Here is a 21,967-nt window from a genome sequence, read left to right on the forward strand (position 1 = left end):
ACAGGTACTTGAGATATTTACAAAATAACATCTAGGCTCCCAAATAACATGCAGTGGCCGTCATCTTATGTGGCTAAGCCTTGAACTTTATACAGACCTCTAGCACGAATCAATCCAAACAACTTATAATTATCTTAGTAAGATCTGCAGTTAGTAGCATTCATTCAAAACTTTGCTAAGTCTTAAGTTTGCAAAAGTCTTAATAGGCAAGAGACCATTGTTTTAAAACAGAAAAATAGTTACATACGTAGAGTATTTGAGGAGTGTGAGAACTGCCTAATCAACTCTGTTGGGCCAGGATGTAGACCTTTCCAAATCACATGACCTTCTCCCTGTTGGCACAGTCAATCATATCTGAAAATGATGATATATGGAAATAATTAAATAACAAAGAAGAGAGATAAACAATGTCAAGTGACTTGGGCAGTAGCCAGGAACTGAGACTGTTAAAAAATATTTTGCAGAAGATTGTACATTTAAAAGCCGTAAACTGTGACTGATCATAGGAATTTATTTTTAAATAGGTTTCATTAGTTCAAGTTAGAATGACAATAAATGTGAAGAACATGTCTGGGATGTGGGTTTTTTTTGTTGTTGTTGTTTGTTTTTTGTTTTTGCTTTTATTCAGCAAAGCATACATTTTTTTTTTCCAAAACATAAAATCATTCAGCAAAAAACCAACCAAAGAACAATAACAAAAAAACAGCGCACATGCCACAAAGCAAACCAAACATAGCTCAGTTTGCCTACTGATAACATATTTTGTCTTTTAATTTTGGCATGTCGAAGTCACAGAAACTCACAGACTTAATATGCACACCCAAAGATTCTAAGTGCTTATTTAGGAAGTATCTTTATTTGGAATAAAGAATTTCGAGTTATAAAACTGATGGCTTATAGAATGCAGTTTACTAAATTGGTCTTCGTTCTTACAAACTAGAGTAATCTTGTTCTTTGAGAGTTGAGAATATATATTCATCTACATTTCTGCATCGAGTAGCCCACAGTTAATTTTCATCACTGGTGGGGTGGGCAGAATGTTCACTCTCTTCTGCTGCTGTGCTGTGTCTTCGTTGACTTGGAATAGCAGGAAGCACTCGGTTTGTCCGCAGAGGTTCTCCAGATAGAACTGGGGAGAAAGAATAGAATGAGAGACTTTCAAGATTTGCTTGTCTCACAGGAAGGCAGCAGGAGAATTGTGTTGTGTTTTAGGAGTGGAGACATTTCTAAGAAGGGTGTCTTGGTGAGAGCTAGACTGCAAAGAGAAGCTGTGTATGCATTTCTTGTATATATATCTGTTCAGACTTGCTACATGAAGTCTGGAATTTCAAATACGTCCACACAGAAGACTGTACCAAGTTTGATCAAACATAATTGGGCTGTGCATGTCTGGCAGAGCTTTTCCTTGGGGTAGAGTAGCTGTTGATGTTCAACAACTGCTCACAAGGCTCTAAAGAAGGCCCAAGACATTTGTACTGTGCTTTTATGCAAACCTCAAAAGGCTCTCAGGCTTCTTTTAGGAAAAGCACTGTGGGGCCTTTCATTTCTTTTTTGTAGAGCCAAGTTGATCAAGGATCTTTATCTTTCCTTCTCTCCTGAAACTTAACTGTGAAAAGCAAAGCTCTTGGGCCCTGCCAAAGAAAACCTCTCTTTGGCTTCTGCAACTCCATCAGCATTCAAGACTGAGTGGCTCTTTGCTTAACTAGATGTTTTTGTGGCTACAGTTCTGCTTAAAGACAGATTCGGGCTTGAATTTCATTCAATGATAGAATTGACACTATCCAAAATGTTCACTTTACACACATCTGTAAAGGGCAGAGGAACTGATCTGTCAAGGAAGAGGTCTTGGTTTCTGCTACTAACTCTCTATGTGACCTTGGACATATCCCTCTACCTCTTAGTTTCCTTATCTGCTAAAAGACAGAGTTGTACTAAGACCCTATAGTTCATCATTTTAACCTAAAGAGTTCTAGAGCTCTTAGTTTGTCTCCTTCAAATCCTTGCCTAGGGGAGAAAGACATACTGGATATATACTCTGTGCAAACAGTGTGCCAAGTGTTTTACATATGTTATCTCATTTAGTACTCCCATAAATCTTATTAGGATGGCACTATCATTATGGACAGTGAGGAAACTAAAGTACAGAAAGGTTGAGAAACTTATCTGAAATAGGACAGCTCCTAAATCATCTAACCTGCACTTAGAAGGATGTGGAGGGGCTGTGTGTGTGTGTGTGTGTGTGTGTGTGTGTGTGTTAAATGCATTGGGTGCAATTGGAAGAAAAAAAGAAAATAAATTAGAATCCAGTAAGTATTGCTTATTTCATGAGGCAGTAGACTCAGTGTCCTGTAGTTTTGTTTCTGGCTCTACAACGGGAATAATAATAAAACTTGCTTTATTATTATTATGCTTCAGAGTATAGATATGAGAATATTCAAACTCAGAATCTCTGGGTGGGGGACCCAGGAATCTACTTCACAACAAACGCCCCAGGTAATACTTAGGCATACTCAAGTTTGAAGATCACTGGCCCAATGGAGTATATTAATATTTTATATTAGGAGAGTTTTTTATATAAAATATTATAAAATAAATCAATAATACCAAGAGTAAGCCTGATGAACTGAATTTTTTTTTTCTGCTTAGGAATGCATGGACTGTAAGTACAGAGGTGATGTATATTTCTATCTGTCCAGTATAGTAAAGAAACCTATATCAGGAGGCCAGTCTTAAAAGGGAATTTTTAAAGCACCTTCCTAAAGACATTAAATAATACATGTAAAAATAAACTGTTTATTGCTTCAATAGTTCAAACACAAAAAATTCCTAAAGGGAGGGAGTATTCTTTTTTTAAAAAAATAAGCATCTAAAAAAAGCTTTAAAGATGGTCTCTGTTTTCCTGTAATTTATAAGTGTTGGCACCTGATGTTCCCTTGAAAAATGAAAGTATGAAAGTAGGGCTGGGCGTGGTGGCTCACGCCTGTAATCCCAGCATTTTGGGAGGCTGAGGTGGGTGGATCACTTGAGGTTGGGAGTTGGAAACCAGCCTGGCCAACATGGCGAAACCCCATCTCTACTTAAAAAAAAAACCACAAAAATTAGCCAGGCGTGGTGGCAGGCACCTGTAATCCCAGTTACTTGGGAGGCTGAGGCAGAGGAATCACTTGAACCTGGGAGGCAGAGGTTGCAGCGAGCTGAGATCCTGCCATTGCACTCTAGCCTGGGTGACAGAGCAAGACTCCATCTCAAAAAAAAAAAAAAAAGAAAAAAAAAATGGAANCACCTGTAATCCCAGTTACTTGGGAGGCTGAGGCAGAGGAATCACTTGAACCTGGGAGGCAGAGGTTGCAGCGAGCTGAGATCCTGCCATTGCACTCTAGCCTGGGTGACAGAGCAAGACTCCATCTCAAAAAAAAAAAAAAAAAAGAAAAGAAAAATGGAAGTAAACTGAAATAACATTTAGTTGTGTCTAGATGTGTTAACACTTGCAAAGGAAACTGTGGAAGATTCATAATACTTACATTTTTGATCTGGTAGGGGAGCTAGGGTGTTCCGAGTGAAAGGAAGATCCCTGATTTTGTGTCTGTTCGGGGAAAGATGCTGAAAATTTTGTCCTGAAGATAAAACATATTTGTGTCAATCTCTTGAGACTCAACCAAGTGCAAATTACAGAATGCAATGGATAAGAGAATCATCAAAGTTGTTACAGATCACTAAATTTAAGGTGGTAAAAGTAACAATGAAAACAATGATAGCTATACTTTATTGCATTTCTGTTATATACCAGTCACTGTTTAAATGATAGAAAAAGGTACTAGAAATCATTTCTTGAGTGTACTAGTTTAAACAAAATTTTATAAAGAAGCACAGTGGGTTACTCACCCCATAAAAGTTAAAGTTGAAAAAAAAATGAAAATAATATAGATATGGCATATCCTATCATATTTTCATCAAATCTTTGATGAAATGAGTAGGTGATGAGTAGAGTATTTTCTTCTAGAGCAGAGTTTCTCAATCCTGGCTGCACATAGGAATTATCTAAGAAGTTAGAAAACATACTGCTGTCCTGGCCACATCCCAGGTTATTACATCGGAATTTCTGGAGGTGGGGCATGGTGTCAGATGTTTATCAGCTTCCAGCTTATTCAAGTGCAGCCAGGATGGAGAATCATTGACCTGGAAGACAGAATGGGGTGGATGCACTTGGGAAACCTATTCTCTAACTTGGACAGAAAGCAATGGTGTATGCGTGGACCATGTGAGCCAGCTCTCAAGAGCTGATGGTTACGCTTTCAGAAATTTTGTGAACTGTTTGACATCACACTAGTGTCTTGAAATCAGCCATGGTGGGTGTATTTACACTGTGAAAAATCAACAAGCACAGATTTTTCTCCTAGAAAGCCAGCTGGTAAACATTCGTCAATGTACTACTGACTTTAAGATATGGATGTTCGATACCTGAAAACAGAAGCGGACACACAAATGTGATTTAAATCCATTTTAAAATTGACTGGATTGTGTCATGAATAGGAGCTTGGTTGGACTCTTGGGTCAAACAGAATTAGGCTCGATTCCCTGCTTCCCCACTTTTTAGTTGTATGACCTTGGGCAAATGATACAACCTCTCAACATCTCAAGTTTTTCATATACAAAATGATGAAAATAATTGTATGTCTTTTCCGCTTGTCATGAGGATTACATTGGAGAACAAGAGTAAAGCATTTAGCTTATAGGGTAAAGTACTCAATAGATCTTAACAAAAAAAGATTATTTGATCTTTTGCCTATCAGTCTAGTAAGAAAGAACCAGAGTTGCTACAACAATGCTCCTAGAGTTTAAGGGTCTTCTGTTGGAGCAAAATAGCATAAGAAAAAAAGAAAAAACAAGAGGATTAGCCAAGATCCACCTTCCATCTGTTTAGGTGAATCTCATGGTGGATGGTCTGTGCAGAAATGGCCACCTCAGCAATGTTAGTTGATGGAGATTAAATCTCCAGTCTCCTTGGTGGATATTTTGCCATTATATTTTATCCTATTGAACACTGAACATCAAATAACTTCAGGAGCCATTATTTACAGAGAAAATAATCCATGTGTAGAATTATCATTAAAATTTACATTAGCAAACAGCTTATTTATCCATGAACACTTGAGCAGATATTTGTAAAACCAACAATGAGATAATGACAATTAAGAGTTATGCTTATGGAGCACTTACTTTTGTCAGGAATAGGGATAAATGCTGTAGGCATAATCTTATATAATTCTGACAATCACTTTTTCTTGTGAGATAGATTCTATTATCATCCTCATTTTACAAATGAGGACCTTGTGACTTCGAGGAGTTCTAAAAGTGCTCAAGTCATATGCTAGGAAGGGACAGAGCCTAGACTTCAACCCTATAGGGCTGACCCTGTAACTTCTGTTATTCTGCCTCCCCTAAGCAGATGGGAGAAGTGGGCAGAGAAGGGTTGCAGCAGTGACTTGGACATGAAGGGGAGTTAAATTTTATTCCACGTTGGCATTTTGCTCAGTTTTCAGGGATAGGGTGGAGCTGTGCTTAGCTCAAAGCTGTCTGGTGCTGCAGGCAACTGAAGGGAGTGTTCAGCTTTGGGGACAGGGTCAAGGACCACTGTCCTAGAAAAAAAGGATAGGAAATGTTTTCACGGTTACATGATGGAACCAGAGGTGACTGCAGCATTAATAATAATAATAATGATAATAATGATAAATAGATAATTCAGCAATCATCCATTGAGCACTCATTATATTCCAGACCCTAGAGTACAAAGAGGAGAAGGCAAAGTGTTCAGGAAGGGATTGCAATTGATGTGGGAGGAGACACAGGTAGACATGTGGTTTTGAAGCTCCATGAGTAGTGCTGTGATAGAGTTTGTGAGGGCATTGCAGAGGAAGGAATGGTCCAGAGAAGTTGAGGTTTTCTTGGATCCCACAGACCTTGTTCCAATATCTCCTCTGCCACTTCCTAGCTAGCTCTGTGACCTTAGGCAGATGAGCTAACCTCTCTGTCTCAATTGCTTCAATTATAAAGAGGATAAATTCTCTCCTGCAATGTTGTGGAAAGCGAAGTGTGTAGGTGTGTAGGTCAGCAAGGTGAAGCTATTCTTTTGTTTCTGGAGACAGTGTCTTGCTGTGTTGCTCAGGATGGAGTACAGCAGTGCCATCCTGGCTCACGGCAACCTCTGCCTCCCAGGTTCCAGCAATTCTCCTGCCTCAGCTTCCTGAGTAGCTGGGACTACAGGCGTGCACCACCACACCAGGCTAATTTTTGTATTTTTAGTAGAGACAGGATTTCACCATGTTGGCCAGGCTGATCTTGATCTCCTGACCTTAGGTGATCCACCCGTCTCAGCCTCCCAAAGTGTTGGGATTACAGGCATGAGCCACTGTGCCCGGCAAGGTGGAGCTATTCTTATTAGGAGTCCTATGAAAGAACCATATTTCCTACAGAGATCAGGGTGACCTTCACATATTATAGAAGGTGAGTTTTGAGCTGGTTCTTAAAAGATTATAGGAATCAGTCAAGCACACAGCGGAGAGAACCCAAAATAATAACAAGGGCCAAGATGTCATAGAATGAAAAGGTATGAAATTGTCAAGAAACTGAGACATATTCAAGGAACTGCTGAAGAGGTAGGGGTGGGGATTTGAGATGGGCGGTGCCGAAGCTGAGAATGACCATGCCGTGAGGGCTTTGTTTGCCCCGTTTCGAACCCTGGCCTTTGTCCTGAAAAGATGCAAAACCTTTGATGGGTTTAGACAGAGGGGTCACAGGATCAGACCTAAGCAGCCAGAAGAGTGCATTGTTGCTGAGATAGTCTAGAAAATTCTAGAGAAAGAAGCTCTCTTTTGCAGGAGAAAGGAAGTGCACACTCTTACTTTTTTTGTGATGGCTTATAAATAACCAGGCTGGCAGACAACACCACAGACCTTTCTGTTCCATTTTCTCTGAAAGCTGCCTGCAATGAATTAAGCTGATGTGCTCCAAATTCCAACTCTCTAGGATAAGTGCTTCATTACCCATCTTGCTGCATCCAACCCCTGACAGGTCTCAATAAATGTTAAGCAAATAATCATTAGAGCTAAATGTTCAGGGCTGCTGATGTAAGCATTGGATAGTGGCTGCCCGGAATTTTAACAGCAGCACTGCTAACCCATATTATTTCTACCAAACCCAGGGCAGGAAAGGAGGAAATCCAAAGATAAAGGGACTATCCAAGTTCAAGTCAGTGCTACAGTGGGATGATTTATCCAGATGCTTTACCGCATTAAACTTTCACGTAAAATATTGAGAGCTCAATGTAGAAATCTAAGTTTCGACCCTCCTAGACTAACAACAACGACAACACCCACTTCAGTGTAGTGCAGAAGCCTCAGTGATCTCAAAACAATTATTGTTAAAAATGTTCACAAAAATAAAATCTGTAAAGCTAGGAAAGGTTTTTTTTTTTCCTTTTTCTTTTTCTTTTTTTTTTTTGAGACAGAGTTTCGCTTTGTCATCCAGGCTGCAGTGCAGTGGTGCGATCTCGGCTCACTGCAACCTCTGCCTCCTGAATTCAAGCGATTCTCCCGCCTCAGCCTCCAGAGTAACTGGGACTACAGGCGCTCGCCACCACGCCCAGCTGATTTTTGTATTTTTGTATTTTTAGTAGAGATGGGGCTTCACTATGTTGGCCAGACTGGTCTCGAACTCCTGACCTCAGGTGATCTGCCCACCCTGGCCTCCCAAAGTGCTGGGATTACAGGTATGAGCCACCAAGCCCAGCCGCAATGGCTCATATTTATAATCCCAGCATTTTGGGAGGCCAAGATGGGTGAATTGCTTGAGGCCAGGGGCTGGCTCTAGACTAGTCTGGGTAACAAAGTGAGACCCTTGTCTCTACAAAAAAATGATGACAAAAAAATTAGCCAGAGGAGGAAGTGTGTCTGTAGTTCCAGCTACATGGGAGGTTGAGATGGGAGGATTGCTTAAGCCCATGAGTGAGCTATGATCAAGCTACTGTACTCCAGCCTGGGTGACAGATCCTATCTCTCTCTAAAAAAAAAAACAAAAAAAAAACAAAAAAAAAACTCTCCCTCTCTTTTGATAAATTACTATGATAAACACTCAGCAATTATTTAATGTATGATTAAATGACTAAGCTCCTTTCCATTTTTAAAACCGTATGACTGTATCTAAACATGAGAAGAAAGTTCATTAAAAACAGTTGCAAAAGCATTTTAGTAAATTTACACCCCTTAAAACTGATTTATAGGCTGAAGACACTTGGGAAATTTATCTTATCATGACTCAGTTGCCTAGAATGGCTCCTAGTTATAATCAGCACTCAGAAAAATTGGTTGAAAAAAAGTATTTGATATAGGCCGATTCCATTGGAGAATTTCACCTTTCCTTTTCTGTTATGCTGCTGCCCCAGGATTTTTCTAGTTATTTCATTGTGTAAGTGAGCAAATCCCCAAACCACGTTTATTGAATTTCCTTTTATTTCAAATAAGATGGAAATTTTTAGGTGGCACATGTGTCAGAATGTACTAATTCTCTACCCAATATCTACTCCCTCCCTTAGAAACAGAAATCCAATTTTGGAGGGATAGCAACATGGCCAGCTAAAAGACTCCTTGTTGATAGTTGTGAACATATGACCAAAGTTTAGGCCAATGAGACGCAAGCGGAAGTGTGGGACTTAAGCCAGATGAGTTCTTAATGGGAGCTGATTCACATGGGGACATGCATTTCTCCCCCTTCTACTTCCTTCCTCCTGCTCCATCAGCCCCTCGAGGACAGAAGCCATATGTTGGGTGACGGGGCACATAGATGGAAAGAGCCTATGTTGCTTGTGATTGTGGAGCCACCAAATGTCTGGGAACTGCCTACTTCAGACTTCTTTCATGTGATAGCAATAAACTATTTTTTATTTTTTATTTTTTTTGAGATAGGGCCTCACTCTGTCACCCAGTCTGGGGTGCAGTGGTGTGATCTTGGCTCACTGCAACCTCTGCCTCCCAGGCTCAAGTGATCCTCCTGTCTCAGCCCCCCAAGTAGCTGGGACCACAGGCATGCACCCCTACTCCTGGCTAATTTTATTGTAGAAACGAAGCTTCACCATGTTGCCCAGGCTGGTCTTGAACTCCTGAGCTCAAGCAATCCACGTGCCTTGGCCTCTCAAAGTGCTGGGATTGCAAGCGTGAGCCACTGCCCCTGGCTGTGATAGCAATAAAATTCTATATTATTCAAGCCCCTGTGACTTTGGATTTCTTTTACAGGAAGCTGAACCCCATCCTGACTGATATAAAAGAGACAGGCCAAGGCTGTCTTTGGAACGGAAAAAGAACAAGACTTTCAGATTTTCACATGATTTTCATAACAGAAGGTATTCATTTGGCTGGGACAGGCCTAACTCTGGAAAACAGGATGGGTTGAGGCCCTGAAATGTCAAAAGGTGGCAGACCACTGTGTTCCCTTCCTGATCCTTCTGCAGAAAAAAATGCAAATACTACCCATGCCACCAGCCAAGTGCTTCAGTGCTTTGTGGAGGAAGCAAAATCTTGAATGGAGTTTTTCTCAGACACCAGGAAACAGCCTTTATGTGCTTATCCATATTTATCCTGTGCCTAAATATGTATAAAAATATGAGTGAGGGAGCCATATTCTATTTCAAAGGTTTCAGGCACTGGGCACACGTCAAAGGGTGAAGAGAGTCAAATTCAATTGCATATTAAACGCAAAGGAATTTTGCTCATTCTAAAAAAAATATGGCCCTTTTCTACTTTTTAAAAAACAGATTGTGGCCGGGCACTGTGGCTCACGCCTGTAATCTCAGCATTCTGGGAGGCCGAGGCCGGCAGATCACGAGGTCAGGAGTTCGAGACCAGTCTGGCCGACATAGTGAAACCCCGTCTCCACTAAAAATACAAAAATTAACCGGGCGTGGTGGCACATGCCTGTAATCCCAGCTACCCGAGAGGCTGAGGCAGAAGAATTGCTTGAACCCAGGAGGCGGATGTTGCAGTGAGCCAAGATCATGCCACTACACGCCAGCCTGGGTGACAGAGTGAGACTCTGTCTCAAAAACAAAACAAAACAAAACACCAAAACAAACAAAAACAAAACAAAACAACACACACACACACACCACACACAAAACCACCCCCCCAAAAAACCCCACATTGTTGTCTTGGTCTTTCATTTTTCTACTCTTAGAGAAAAATGGCTTCAATAAATAAATTATTTTTTCCCTTAATCGTACTGTAAGAAAAACAACAACTGAAAGAGACAGACGCTGCAGGGAGCCGTGATTGTGCCACTGTACTCTAGCCTGGGTGACAGAGTGTGACCTTGTCTCAAATAAATAAATAAATAAATAAATAATAAATTCTTTAGTGTGATACATTCGTTTAAAAAGTGGGATATGTACATATTTCATATCATAAGGCCTGTCTGACACTCCATGGAGAGACGGTGGAGTGGTGTGGACTGAACTGAGCTGGGGACAGTGGTGTCTAAGTGGACAGTGGTTACTCAGATCCAGCCAATTATTGCCATGTGGGAATTTGTGTGTAGTGTTGCCAGATTTTCTAGTTTTTCGAGAGAAGCTAGAATTCCAGACTTTTATATAAAATTTCATAATTTAAAAATATTGACAATTAATTCACTTAAAAACAAGCCAAGGTACTGTGGCACCGAACAGGCTTTGGAAGCTGTTTTGCAGCCTCTGCTGCTTTTGAACAATGGTTCAAAGAATCACCTGTGGATCTTTCTTTTTTTTTTTTCCTGTAGAGGTGGGGATCTTGCTACATTGACCCCCTGCCTCAACCCTTCAAAGTTCTGAGATTATAAGTGTGAGTCACTGTACCCAGCCTATGGATCATTTAAAAAATAAAAATAAATTCTTTAGTGTGATAAATGTATTTATAAGGTGGGGAATAGATACATACACATTTGTATAAAAATACAAATTCTATGCCACGCATGGTGGCTCACGCCTGTAATCCCAGCACTTTGGGAGACTGAGGCGGGCAGATCACAAGTTCAGGAGATTGAGACCATCCTGGCTAACACAGTGAAATCCCATCTCTACTAAAAATACAAAAAATTAGCTGGGTGTGGTGGCATGTGCCTGTAGTCCCAGATACTTGGGAGGCTGAGCAGGAGAATTGCTTGAACCTGGGAAGCGGAGGTTGTAGTGAGCTGAGAGCACACCACTGTGGAGGTTGCAGTGAGCTGAGATCCCGCCACTGCACTCCAGCCTGGGTGTGAGTGAGTCTCAAAAAAAAAAAAATATATATATATATATATATACACACACACACACACACACACACACACATATACACACACATATATATACACACACACACATATACACACACACACACATAAATTCTTAGGCTTGGAGTGGTGGCTCATGCCTGTAATCTCAGCACTTTGGGAGACCAAGAAGGGAGGATTGCGTGAGGCCATGAGTTCACCACCAGCCTGGGAAACATAGTGAAACTCCATCTCTACAAAAAAAAAAATAGGCAGATGTAAGGGTGCGTACCTATAGTCCTAGCTACTCAGGAAGCTGAGGCAGGGGGATCGCTTGAACCCAGGAGACAGAGGCTGCAGGGAGCCGTGATTGTGCCACTGTACTCTAGCCTGGGTGACAGAATGTGACCTTGTCTCAAATAAATAAATAAATATTTAAGTAATAAATTCTTTAGTGTGATACTTTTGTTTAAAAAGTGGGATGTGTGCATATTTCATATCTAAAAATGGAGATATATGTGTGTAAAATATCTCTAGAAGGATAAAAAAATTCATTTTTTTTTGACGTTTAGCTTTGGATGAGGGACACTGGATAGCTGGGGAAGACACAAGAGGGAGAATTGCTTTGCAACCCTTTAGTATGTGTTGAGACCTAACCCATAAATGTGCATATGTGTTACCTTTCTACATGTGTCCACACGAGGCATGGCCATTTTCCCTGTTCCCTCACCAAAATTTTGGTTCAGTAGGTCTGGGGTGGAGATTGAATGCCTGATTTATAAACAGTCACACAAACAAACTCCTCATAGGTGATTTGCCACACACTAGTTAAGAATCCTTGCTAGTGGAAATAGTAATATTCTTGCTCCAATCTGGTACATACCACACATATTTGCTGGAAAGATGAGAAGGCACATATTTGTACTTGATGATTACTTGAAGAGGGGAGAAGCAGAACATTTTCTTTTCTTTCTTTTATTTTTTTTTCTGAGACAGAGTCTTGCACTGTTGCCCAGGCTGGAGTGCAGTGGCATGATCTCGGCTCACTGCAAGCTCTGCCTCCCGGGTTCACGCCATTCTCCTGCCTCAGCCTCCCAAGTAGCTGGGACTACACGCGCCTGCCACCATGCCTGGCTAATTTTTTGTACTTTCAGTAGAGATGGGGTTTCACCGTGTTAGCCAGGATCGTGATCCGCCCACCTTGGCCTCCCAGAGTGCTGGGATTGAGCACCGTGCCCGGCCAGAGAAGCAGAATGTTTTCACAGCCCAGAAATCTCAAATCCAGTGCACTTTGGGAGAAAAGGTGGCTCTAATCACTCATTTTATTCTCACCCTGCCTTCTAGACTATTGTCACTCCAGTTCCTAGCCAAGAACTGTAGGGGACATTTCCAGTATAGAGCCTGCTGAGAATGAAGACGAAATGAAGAACATTACCTGATGATGGATTATGTAGATGATGAAGATGTGGTGGCACAGAGACCTCCTGGTGACCAGGCCGGACACTGAGCAATCTGTCCAGCAGCTTATCAGAAGAAGACACAGTCCAAACTTTGTAGGAAAATACCTGATTAGAATCACTCCTCCAGGGGTTATCTAGTAACATCTGGCAGCCAGTTCTGTTATTTAATAAATCCTGCTCACTTCGACTTTTCTGAGATCGCTGGGCCATATGATGAGGACCAGAGCTCAGGCCTGCATGGGAAGTGGCCCCATGGGAGGCTGTTAGGAAGTTATTGCCCAGGGTGATGGGTGGGAGACTCTGCGTTCTGATTGGTGGAAGCCCCTTACGGGCCAGTGGTTTCTTTTCCGATAAGGGATATTTTGAATTGTCTGAGATTTTCTTCTTAAATTCAACCATAGCCACCTGATCACCAGGCTGTTCTTGGCAGTTGGTACCCACGATGCTATCAAAGGTGGTGATGATGTCATTGACTTCCGAGGTGTCCTCCTCTCTGTATCGGTCCCTGCTGGGATCCTTCTGATGGGCTCTCTGCTCTTCTTTCTTGTTTTTGCAGAATATTTGGTTGAGCACGTTGAACCGTCCCTCCTTCTTCTGGGGCCGACTGCTCTGGGAGGGAGGGGGTCGAGTAGGCTCTGTTCTATGCAAATATAAAAGAGCAGGGATGATATGTGAGAATAGGAAGTAGAGACATCACTAACTGAAATACCGACCCCCTATTCCCACATGCTTCATCAGGTTTTCTGAGATCCTTCCTAGACACCCCCAAAGCCTTCTCAAGTTAAAGGTGGTGTGAGGAGCTCACAGCACCCCTGGCAATGCTGCCCAGAAGACGCTCTTTGCCATGGGCAGTCTTTGCCCAAGGAGGACGTTTCTTATATTTTTCTTGCTCCTTCAGGGGATAGCCTTCCAAAATTTACACCTGGATCATCTGTTTTCAACAAGGGGTTAACTAAACTGAAAACTTGCTGAAAGTGGTGTTCTCACATCTCAAGGACAGTCAGTAGGAGCGCGAGTTGAAGTCAGAGATGAAGCCTAAGGGTTTGAGTTCAGGCTTCAACGAGCAGAAGGATGGAGGAGGTTGCTGAGAGTGGTTTTAGGCTTTCTGTGAAAGAGATCCTAGAAAATCTGGACCTAGTGCTGACCAACTGACATTATCCCCCTCAGGCACCCCCTCCCCATTTTAAACTAAAACTTTCCTGTTGAAAAGTACTTTTTCAAAAAGTATGCTAAAGAACAGGCGTGGTGGCTCATGCCTATAATTCCAGAACTTCAGGAGGCCGAGGTTGGAGGATCACTTGAAGTCAGGAGTTTGAGACCAGCCTGGGCAACATGGCAGGATCTCGTCTCTATAAAAATAAAAAATAAAAAAAAAAAGAAAAGAAAACCAAGGAAAGAAGTTTTAGTCTGGGCTCCAGCGAGAGAAGAGGAGGAGTGCATGACCAAGGTCGGGCGTGGCTGCAGAAAAAAGTGAGCAATGCCCAATGCACAGGCAAATTATAAAGGAAAAAGGCCATCAGTTGTCAAGAGGTTCCCTGAGGTCCTATTCTGTTTGTGTTCCTTGGAAAATTCTGTGTGATTCTCTTTTGAGGCTCCAATTGACTTAATGCTTTCTGCGGTATGAATTAACGATGAAACCTGACCTGTGTGTGTGCCGCTAAGGGTCAGATTGCAACATTACTTTCTGGAGTGAGATATCGCAATCTGCAATTTGAAAAACATCACCACTTATTTTGGATGCATGTAACGAATGTTTTCTGTAAAGGTCACACTGTGCATCCTTTGAATCTTTATTCCCATGATGTAGTCTTATCTTTATTCTTTCACCTTCCAATGGGCTTTTCGAAATATTGAATTCTAGACTTCTAATACTACCAGAGAGATCCCCAGGGCACCTCTGACATTCAAGTTCCCCTACAAAGAATATGTCCCTGTGTGAATTGATGCTATTGCAGCATCTTGTGTAAGCCATCTCCTCCCCCTGTTACGGCTCGTGCTTTAGGCCTCTGGGTCTCAAAATGGGGTCCACGGAACCCTTAAAGAGGGATCCCTGACTTTTTCAGGGGTTTCATGGCGTTTAAGTCTATTCATAATAGCACCACAATGTTATTAGTCTTTTTCACTGTGCTGCCTTGCATCGATGGTGCCGTAGAGGTAGTGGGTAAATTGGTGGCTGCCTCAGTTCAAATCAGGACAATAGTGGCATCAATGTACTTGCAGAAAAAAAAAGTCCTTTAACTTAATAATATCCTTGTTTAGGCAGTACAAGTTATTAATTTGATTAAATATTGACTTGAGTACACTTGTTTGACAAAATAAGAAGTACTCGTAAGCAATTCTACTATATACAGAGGTGTGATGATTGTCTTGGGGTAAAGCAGCTGTGCAGTTGTTTGAGTCATGGGCTGAACTGGACACTTTTTTCACTGAACACCATTTTTATGCCTTACAGACAAACTATGATTATGTAGAGCTAAGTATTTGCAGAAATTTCTGCAAAATAAATAAAGTGAAATACGCAGAAACAGAGAGTAAAACAGTGGTTACCAGAAGTGAGGGTGAGGTGGGGGAATGGGAGGTGTAGGTCAAAGGGTACAAAGTTGCAGTTAAGTTTAAGTGTTTCTCATGCCTCAGCCTCTCGAGTGTCTGGGATTACAGGTGCACGCCACCAAGCCCAGCTAATTTTGGTATTTTTAATAGAGATGGGGTTTTGCCATCTTGGCTAGGCTAGTCTTGAACGCCTGGGCTCAAGTGATCTACCCGCCTTGGCTTCCCAAAGTGTCGAGGTTACAGGCATGAGTCACTGTGCCCGGCCCATCTCACTAGGTATATTTATATCAAAACATGTATACCATATATATATATATATTTATATATATATAAATAAAATAAAAATATATTAAAATGAATAAAGTGGGCCAGGCGTGGTGGCTAGCCTGACCAACATGGAGAAAACCTGTCTCTACTAAAAATACAAAATTAGCCAGGCGTAGTGGCATATGCCTGTAATCCCAGCTCCTCTGGAGGCTGAGACAGGAGAATTGCTTGAACCCGGGAGGCAGAGGTTTCAGTGAGCCGAGATTGTGCCATTGTACTCCAGCCTGGGCAATAAGAGTGAAACTCCATCTCAAAATAAATAAATAAAATAAAATAAAATGAATACAGTGAATATTTCATTTCAAGATAAATAATTGACAGTTATTGTAGCCAATGACGAAAGTCTAGCTTTCAAGTAAAAACTAGAATTTTGGAAAACTTATATTCACATTGTAAGCTTGATAGCATCTCAATCTATAAAGCTTTTCCAATGAGATTGGTGGTAACACTAACAAATGTGACTTTTTGATATTGTATAATGAAATGTGTCATTTGGAAGATCTTTATAATTAAGTGAACCAATATTTTCCAAATGACCAATACAAGGTGTTAATAAAATCATGCATGTGTAGAGGGCCCATTTAAAGTATAAGGTATAGTAATGTATTCTAATGTGACAGAGTACAAAAAATTCATTGATATGGTGAGAATCCACACTGCAATTAACCTTTAAGAAACTACTAGTTGTTACGTTGTGATATTGTATCAAAGAAAAATACACACAATTGGCCGGGCGCGATGGCTCACGCCTGTAATCCCAGCACTTTGGGAGGTTGAGGTGGGCGGATCATGAGGTCAGGAGATTGAGACCATCCTGGCTAACACAGTGAAACCCCATCTCTACTAAAAATGCAAAAAAATTAGCTGGGCATGGTGGCAGGTGGGTGACAGAGTGAGACTCCGTCTCAAAAAAAAAAAAAAAAAGAAAAATACACACAATTGTCTGAAAAGCCTATTGAGATACACCTGCCTTTTCCAACTGTGTACTTATATAAGGCCAGATTGTTTTTACATACATCAATCAAAACATGATACTGTGGTTGGGCATGGTGACTCACACTTCTAATCCCAGCACTTCGGGAGGCTAAGGTGGGAAGACTGCTGGAGGCCAGGAGTTTGGGATCAGCCTGGGTAGCATAGTGAGGCCATCTCTACAAAAAAAACCAAAAAACGAAAAACAAGAAAACCCAGCTGGGCATGGTGGCACATGCCAAAAGTCCCAGCTACTCAAGAGGTTGAGGTGAGGGGATCGTTTGAGCCCAAGAGTTCAAGGTTGCAGTGAGCCATGATTATGCCTCTGCACACCAGCCTGGGTGACAAGTGAGACTCTGGCTCTAAAATAAAAAAATAAATAAATAAATAAGCAAACCCCAAACCCAAGAAACAAAACACATTATATTGCAACAGAGTGAATGCAAAAAGCATATGTGGAACCCACTTTATTTATTTATTTATTTATTTTTGAGACAGGGTCTTGCTCTGTCACCCAGGCTGGAGTGCGGTGGTGCTATCTCAGCTTACTGCAACCTCCACCTCCCAGGCTCAAGCGATTCTCCTGCCTCAGCTTTCCCAGTAGCTGGGGTTACAGGCACACACCACCACGCCTGGCTAGTTTTTCTGTTTTTGGTAGAGATGGGGTTTCACCATGTTGGCCAGGCTGGTCTAGCTGAACTTCTGACCTTAGGTGATCCACCCGCCTCGACCTCCCAAAGTGCTAGGATTACAGGTGTGAGCCACCATGCCCAGCCCCCAGCTGTATTCTATTAAGCTTGTATTAAGCTACCAAAGAGATTTGCCAAAAATGTAAAACAATGCTACTCTTCTCATGACAATATTTTTGTTTTGGGAAATAGAAATATTAAATAAAACATTTTATTTTTAATTAAAAATATAATATTTATGTTCACATGTAAATGTAATGTTTATTATTAATTTAAGTGGATAAAAATGCATACTTTATTTAAAAATTTTCAGTTTTAATTAATTAATTAATTTTTTTTGAGATGGAGTCTTGCTCTGTCACCCAGGCTGGAGTGCAATGGAGTGATCTTGGCTCACTGCAACCTCCACCTCCCAAGTTCAAACTATTCTCCTGCCTCTGCCTCCCAAGTAGCTGGGATTACAGGTGCCCACCACCATGCCTGGCTAGTTTTTGTATTTTTAGTAGAGATGGGATTTCACCATGTTGGCCAGGCTGGTCTTGAACTCTTAACCTCAAATGATCTGCCTGCTTCAGCCTCCCAAAGTGCTGGGATTACAGGCATGAGCCACTGTGCCTGGCCTCTCAGTTTTAATTTCTAATGCCATAAATATGGATAGGTTTGACTCTCATAAATAAAAGTTATTTGGGGGCCCTTAATAATTTTTGAGAGTGTAAAAGTCCTGAGAACAAAAGTTTGAGACTCACCAAATAAGGCAAAAGGGGGATTTAGAGGATGTGCCAAAAAGGGAGGAGGAAAGAGAGAAAAGGAAAGAAGAGATTCAAGTTCAGTGAATATTAGGCTGATGGATTTGGGCTCACTACTATCATTTTGCTCCAAGAACACTTTATTCTGTGTTAGATAATGGCAAACATAAATTATATAATCATTTAATGTCTTTAATACTATGTAACATTAATTATATTATAAAAGTATAATAATATTATTATTGGTTTGCACCTTGGCAATTTAAAACATTTCATCCGAATTTATAAATATTTGAGAAGAATAGAAAAATAAGTGGCTCCTGGTGTACCCACCTGCTCTCTTGGGAGAGGAGTTTGACACACGCCGTGTGACCGCAGTACAGAGCGTAGGCCAAGGGCGTGCTTTCATTGATGTCCCGCAGGTTGCTATCCATTCCCAACTCCAGCAGTGACTGGACACATTCTACCTTCCCTGCAGCTGCAGCCCAGTGCAGAGGTGTCCTGGAGGGGCCATGTGGAAAAAGCACAAGTGTCTGAGCACGTTGATTGTTCAGGCTTCTTAGCCAGCAACAGCTCATGCTCAAAGTCAGGTTGAGTTAGGGAAAATCTTGTTGCCATTTACAGTATAGAAATAGTAAGTGTTAAATGAGCCCAAAGGATGATGGTAGACATGTGTAGGGGCCTCTCCTCTAGCTCTAAGTATCCCTGCCTTCTGCTCTCTCTGGGCTTTCTGACAATTTCCTAGAAGAGGAAGTAGTGGGTCAAAGGGTATGAACAGTTTTGAGGTTCTTTATACATAGTACCAAACTGCCTTCCAGGAAGATTGAGTCAGTTTGTTCTACCAGCTATGCTTCTCCTCCTTCTCTAATACTGGGTATTGTTACTTACTTTAAAAATCTTTGTCCATTTGGTAGGCAAAATATGCTTCACTGTCGTTTTCCTTTCTATTTAATTTACAGTAAGGTTTGAATTTTTGAAATATAAGTTTATTTTCCATTTGAGTTTCTTCATTGAAATGACTAATGCCTTTTGTCATTTTTCTGTTAAAGTATGTGTTTTTCTTACTAATTTGTATGTGCTCTTTGTATTAAATACATTGATCTTCTATAGGTTATGTTTATGAAAACATTTTCTGTAATTTGTTACTTGACTTTTATTTTTATTTTATTTTTTGAGATGGAGTCTCACTCTGTCACCCAGGCTGGAGTGCAATGGTGTGGTCTTAGCTCACTGCAACCTCTGCCTCCTGGGTTCAAGCGATTCTCACACCTTAGTCTCCTGAGTAGCTGGGACTACAGGCACGTGCTACCACACCTGGCTAATTTTTGTATTTTTAGTAGAGACGGGGTTTCACTATGTTGGCCAGGCTGGTTTTGAACTCCTGACCTCTTGATCTACCCGCCTCAGCCTCCCAAAGTGGTGGGATTACAGGTGTGAGCCACCATGCCCGGCCAACTTTCAATTTTTAAATGATTTTTCTATAAAACTTTAAAAAATAATCACATTTAATTCCTTTTTTATTTTTTCTTTCTTTCATGATGTTATGTTTAAAAAATCCTTCGTGGCTGGGCACAGTGGCTCATGCCTGTAATTCTGGCACTTTGGGAGGTTGAGGCAGATGGATCATCTGAGGTCAGGAGTTCAAGAGCAGCCTGGCCAACAAGGAGAAACACCATCTCCATTAAAAATACAAAAATTAGCCAGACATCATGGCACATTCCTGTAGTCCCAGCTACTCAGGAGGCCGAGGCACGAGAATTGCTTAAACCCCAGAGGCAGAGGTTGCAGTGAGCCGAGATTACGCCACTGCACTCCATCCTTGGCAACAGAGCAAGACTCTGTCTCAAAAAAATAAAAATAAAAATAAAAAGTCCTTCATTAGCCAAAAGGTGGATAAATATTCACCAGTATTTAAACCTTTATTAAATTGTATAACCAGTGTTTTTTTAAGAGAATAAAAAGAAAAGCCATAGACTGGGAGAAAATATTTGCAAATCACATAGTCAACAAAGTATTACTAATACTAGTAATTAATATATAAAATCTTTCAGAACTGAAAAATAAGAAAAAACAATTTTAAATATTAGCAAAAGATCAGAATAGACATTTCGTCAAAGAAGATATATGGATGGTAAATAAGTACATGAAGAGGTATTCAATAATATTCCAGTAGTATTGGAATACTACTCAGTAATGAAAAAGAACAGACTGCTGATATATGCAACAACATAGATGAGTGTCAAACGCATTCTGCTAAGTGAAATAAATCAAATAAATCAGTCTCAAAGGATGACCTACTATATATTTCCATTTACATGACCTTCTGGAAAAGGCAAAACTATACAGACAGATAACTAATGAGTGGTTGCCAGGGCTTAGCGACGGGAAAGGGTTGACTATACAGAAGGACATGAGTTGATGTTGGAATTGATGGAATTGTTCTGAATTCTGTTTGTGGTGGTAACATGAATTCATGCACTTTATGTACACCATAAAAGTAAATTTTACTGAACATAAATAAAAAGAACACCAGTATTCTAGATTTATTTGGTTTAAAAATAAAAAATCATGGCTGGGCACTGTGGCTCATGCCTGAAATCCCAGCACTTTGGGAGCCAGAAGTGGGCAGATTGCTTGAGCTCAGGAGTTCGACACCAGCCTGGGCAACATGGCAAAACCCAGTCTCTACAAAAAAAATATAAAAATTAGTTGGACATGATGAGTACGTGCCTATAGTCCTCGCTTCTTGGGAGGGTGAGGTGGGGGGATTGATTGAGTCTAGAGAGGTCGAGGCTTCAGTGAGCCGAGATCCTGCCACCACACTCCAGCCTGGGCAATGGAGTGAGACCCTGCCTCAAAAACCAAAAACTGAACAAACAAACAAAATCTGTGTGTGTGACTATATGCGTATTTTGGTATGTGCAGTGAGGTCAGAGCCAATCTGACTGTTTTCGTAATTACACAGCCAACTTTTCTCAACACCATTTCTTTTCCTTTTCCTTCTTTCTTTTTTTTTTGAGACAGCGTCTTGCTCTGTTGCCAGGCTGGAGTGCACTGGTGCAATCTCAGCTCACTGAAACCTCCGACTCCCTGGTTTAAGCGAGTCTCCTGCCTCAGCCTCCCGAGTAGCTGGGATTATAGGCACGGGCCACCACACCCAGCTAATTTTTGTATTTTTAGTAGAGACAGGATTTCACCATGTTGGCCAGGATGGTTTCGATCTCCTGACCTCATGATCCGCCCTCCTCAGCCTCCCAAAGTGCTGGAATTACAGGCGTGAGCCACCGCGCCCAGCCCTCTTAATACCACTTCTGCTTCTTCTCCGAGAAAACACCAAACGTCGGATGACACGGGTGCAGCGGCCCCGCCCGGAGGCCCTGGAGGACCTGGGATGGGGAACCGCGGTGGCTTCCGCGGAGGTTTCGGTAGTGGCATCCGGGGCCGGGTGGCGACCCTGCGGGTCTGCGGTCCAGGCCGCGGAGTTCCCCGAGGCAACACCGAGGGTAAGAAGTGGATGCCGGTCACCAAGCTGGGCCGCTTGGTCAAGGACATGAAGATCAAGTCCCTGGAGGAGATCTACCTCTTCTCCCTGCCCATTAAGGAATCTGAGATCATTGACTTTTTCTTGCGGGCCTCTCTCAAAGACGAGGTTTTGAAGATTATGCCGGTGCAGAAGCAGACCCGTGCTGGCCAGCACACCGGGTTCAAGGCGTTTGTTGCTATCGGGGACTACAATGGCCACGTCGGCCTGGGTGTTAAGTGCTCCAAGGAGGAGGCCACCTCCATCTGTGGGGCCATCATCCTGGCCAAACTCTCCAATGTCCCCGTGCGCAGAGGTTACCGTGGGAACAAGATCGACAAGCCCTACACCGTCCCTTGCAGGGTGACAGGCCGCTGTGGCTCTGTGCTGGTGCGCCTCATCCCTGCACCCAGGGGCACTGGCATCGTCTCAGCG

The 21,967-nt window shown here is 41.8% G+C and overlaps 1 protein-coding gene across 1 annotated transcript in view; it reads right to left on the reverse strand.

The window, feature by feature from the left end:
- Positions 1–491: 491 nt before the first annotated feature.
- Positions 492–21,967, reverse strand: part of ANKRD55 (ankyrin repeat domain 55) — a 138,749-nt gene continuing 117,273 nt past the window's right edge. Inside the window, exons 9-12 of the mRNA XM_025388590.1 lie at positions 18,346–18,513; positions 12,704–13,368; positions 3,522–3,614; positions 492–1,129 (exon numbers count right to left, since the gene is read on the reverse strand). Coding sequence (XP_025244375.1) covers positions 1,008–1,129; positions 3,522–3,614; positions 12,704–13,368; positions 18,346–18,513 — 1,048 coding nt within the window. The 3' untranslated portion in view covers positions 492–1,007. The remainder of the gene's footprint in view (positions 1,130–3,521; positions 3,615–12,703; positions 13,369–18,345; positions 18,514–21,967) is intronic.

This window comes from Theropithecus gelada, chromosome 6 (genome assembly GCF_003255815.1).
Source record: "Theropithecus gelada isolate Dixy chromosome 6, Tgel_1.0, whole genome shotgun sequence".
Taxonomy (NCBI): Eukaryota; Metazoa; Chordata; class Mammalia; order Primates; family Cercopithecidae; genus Theropithecus; species Theropithecus gelada.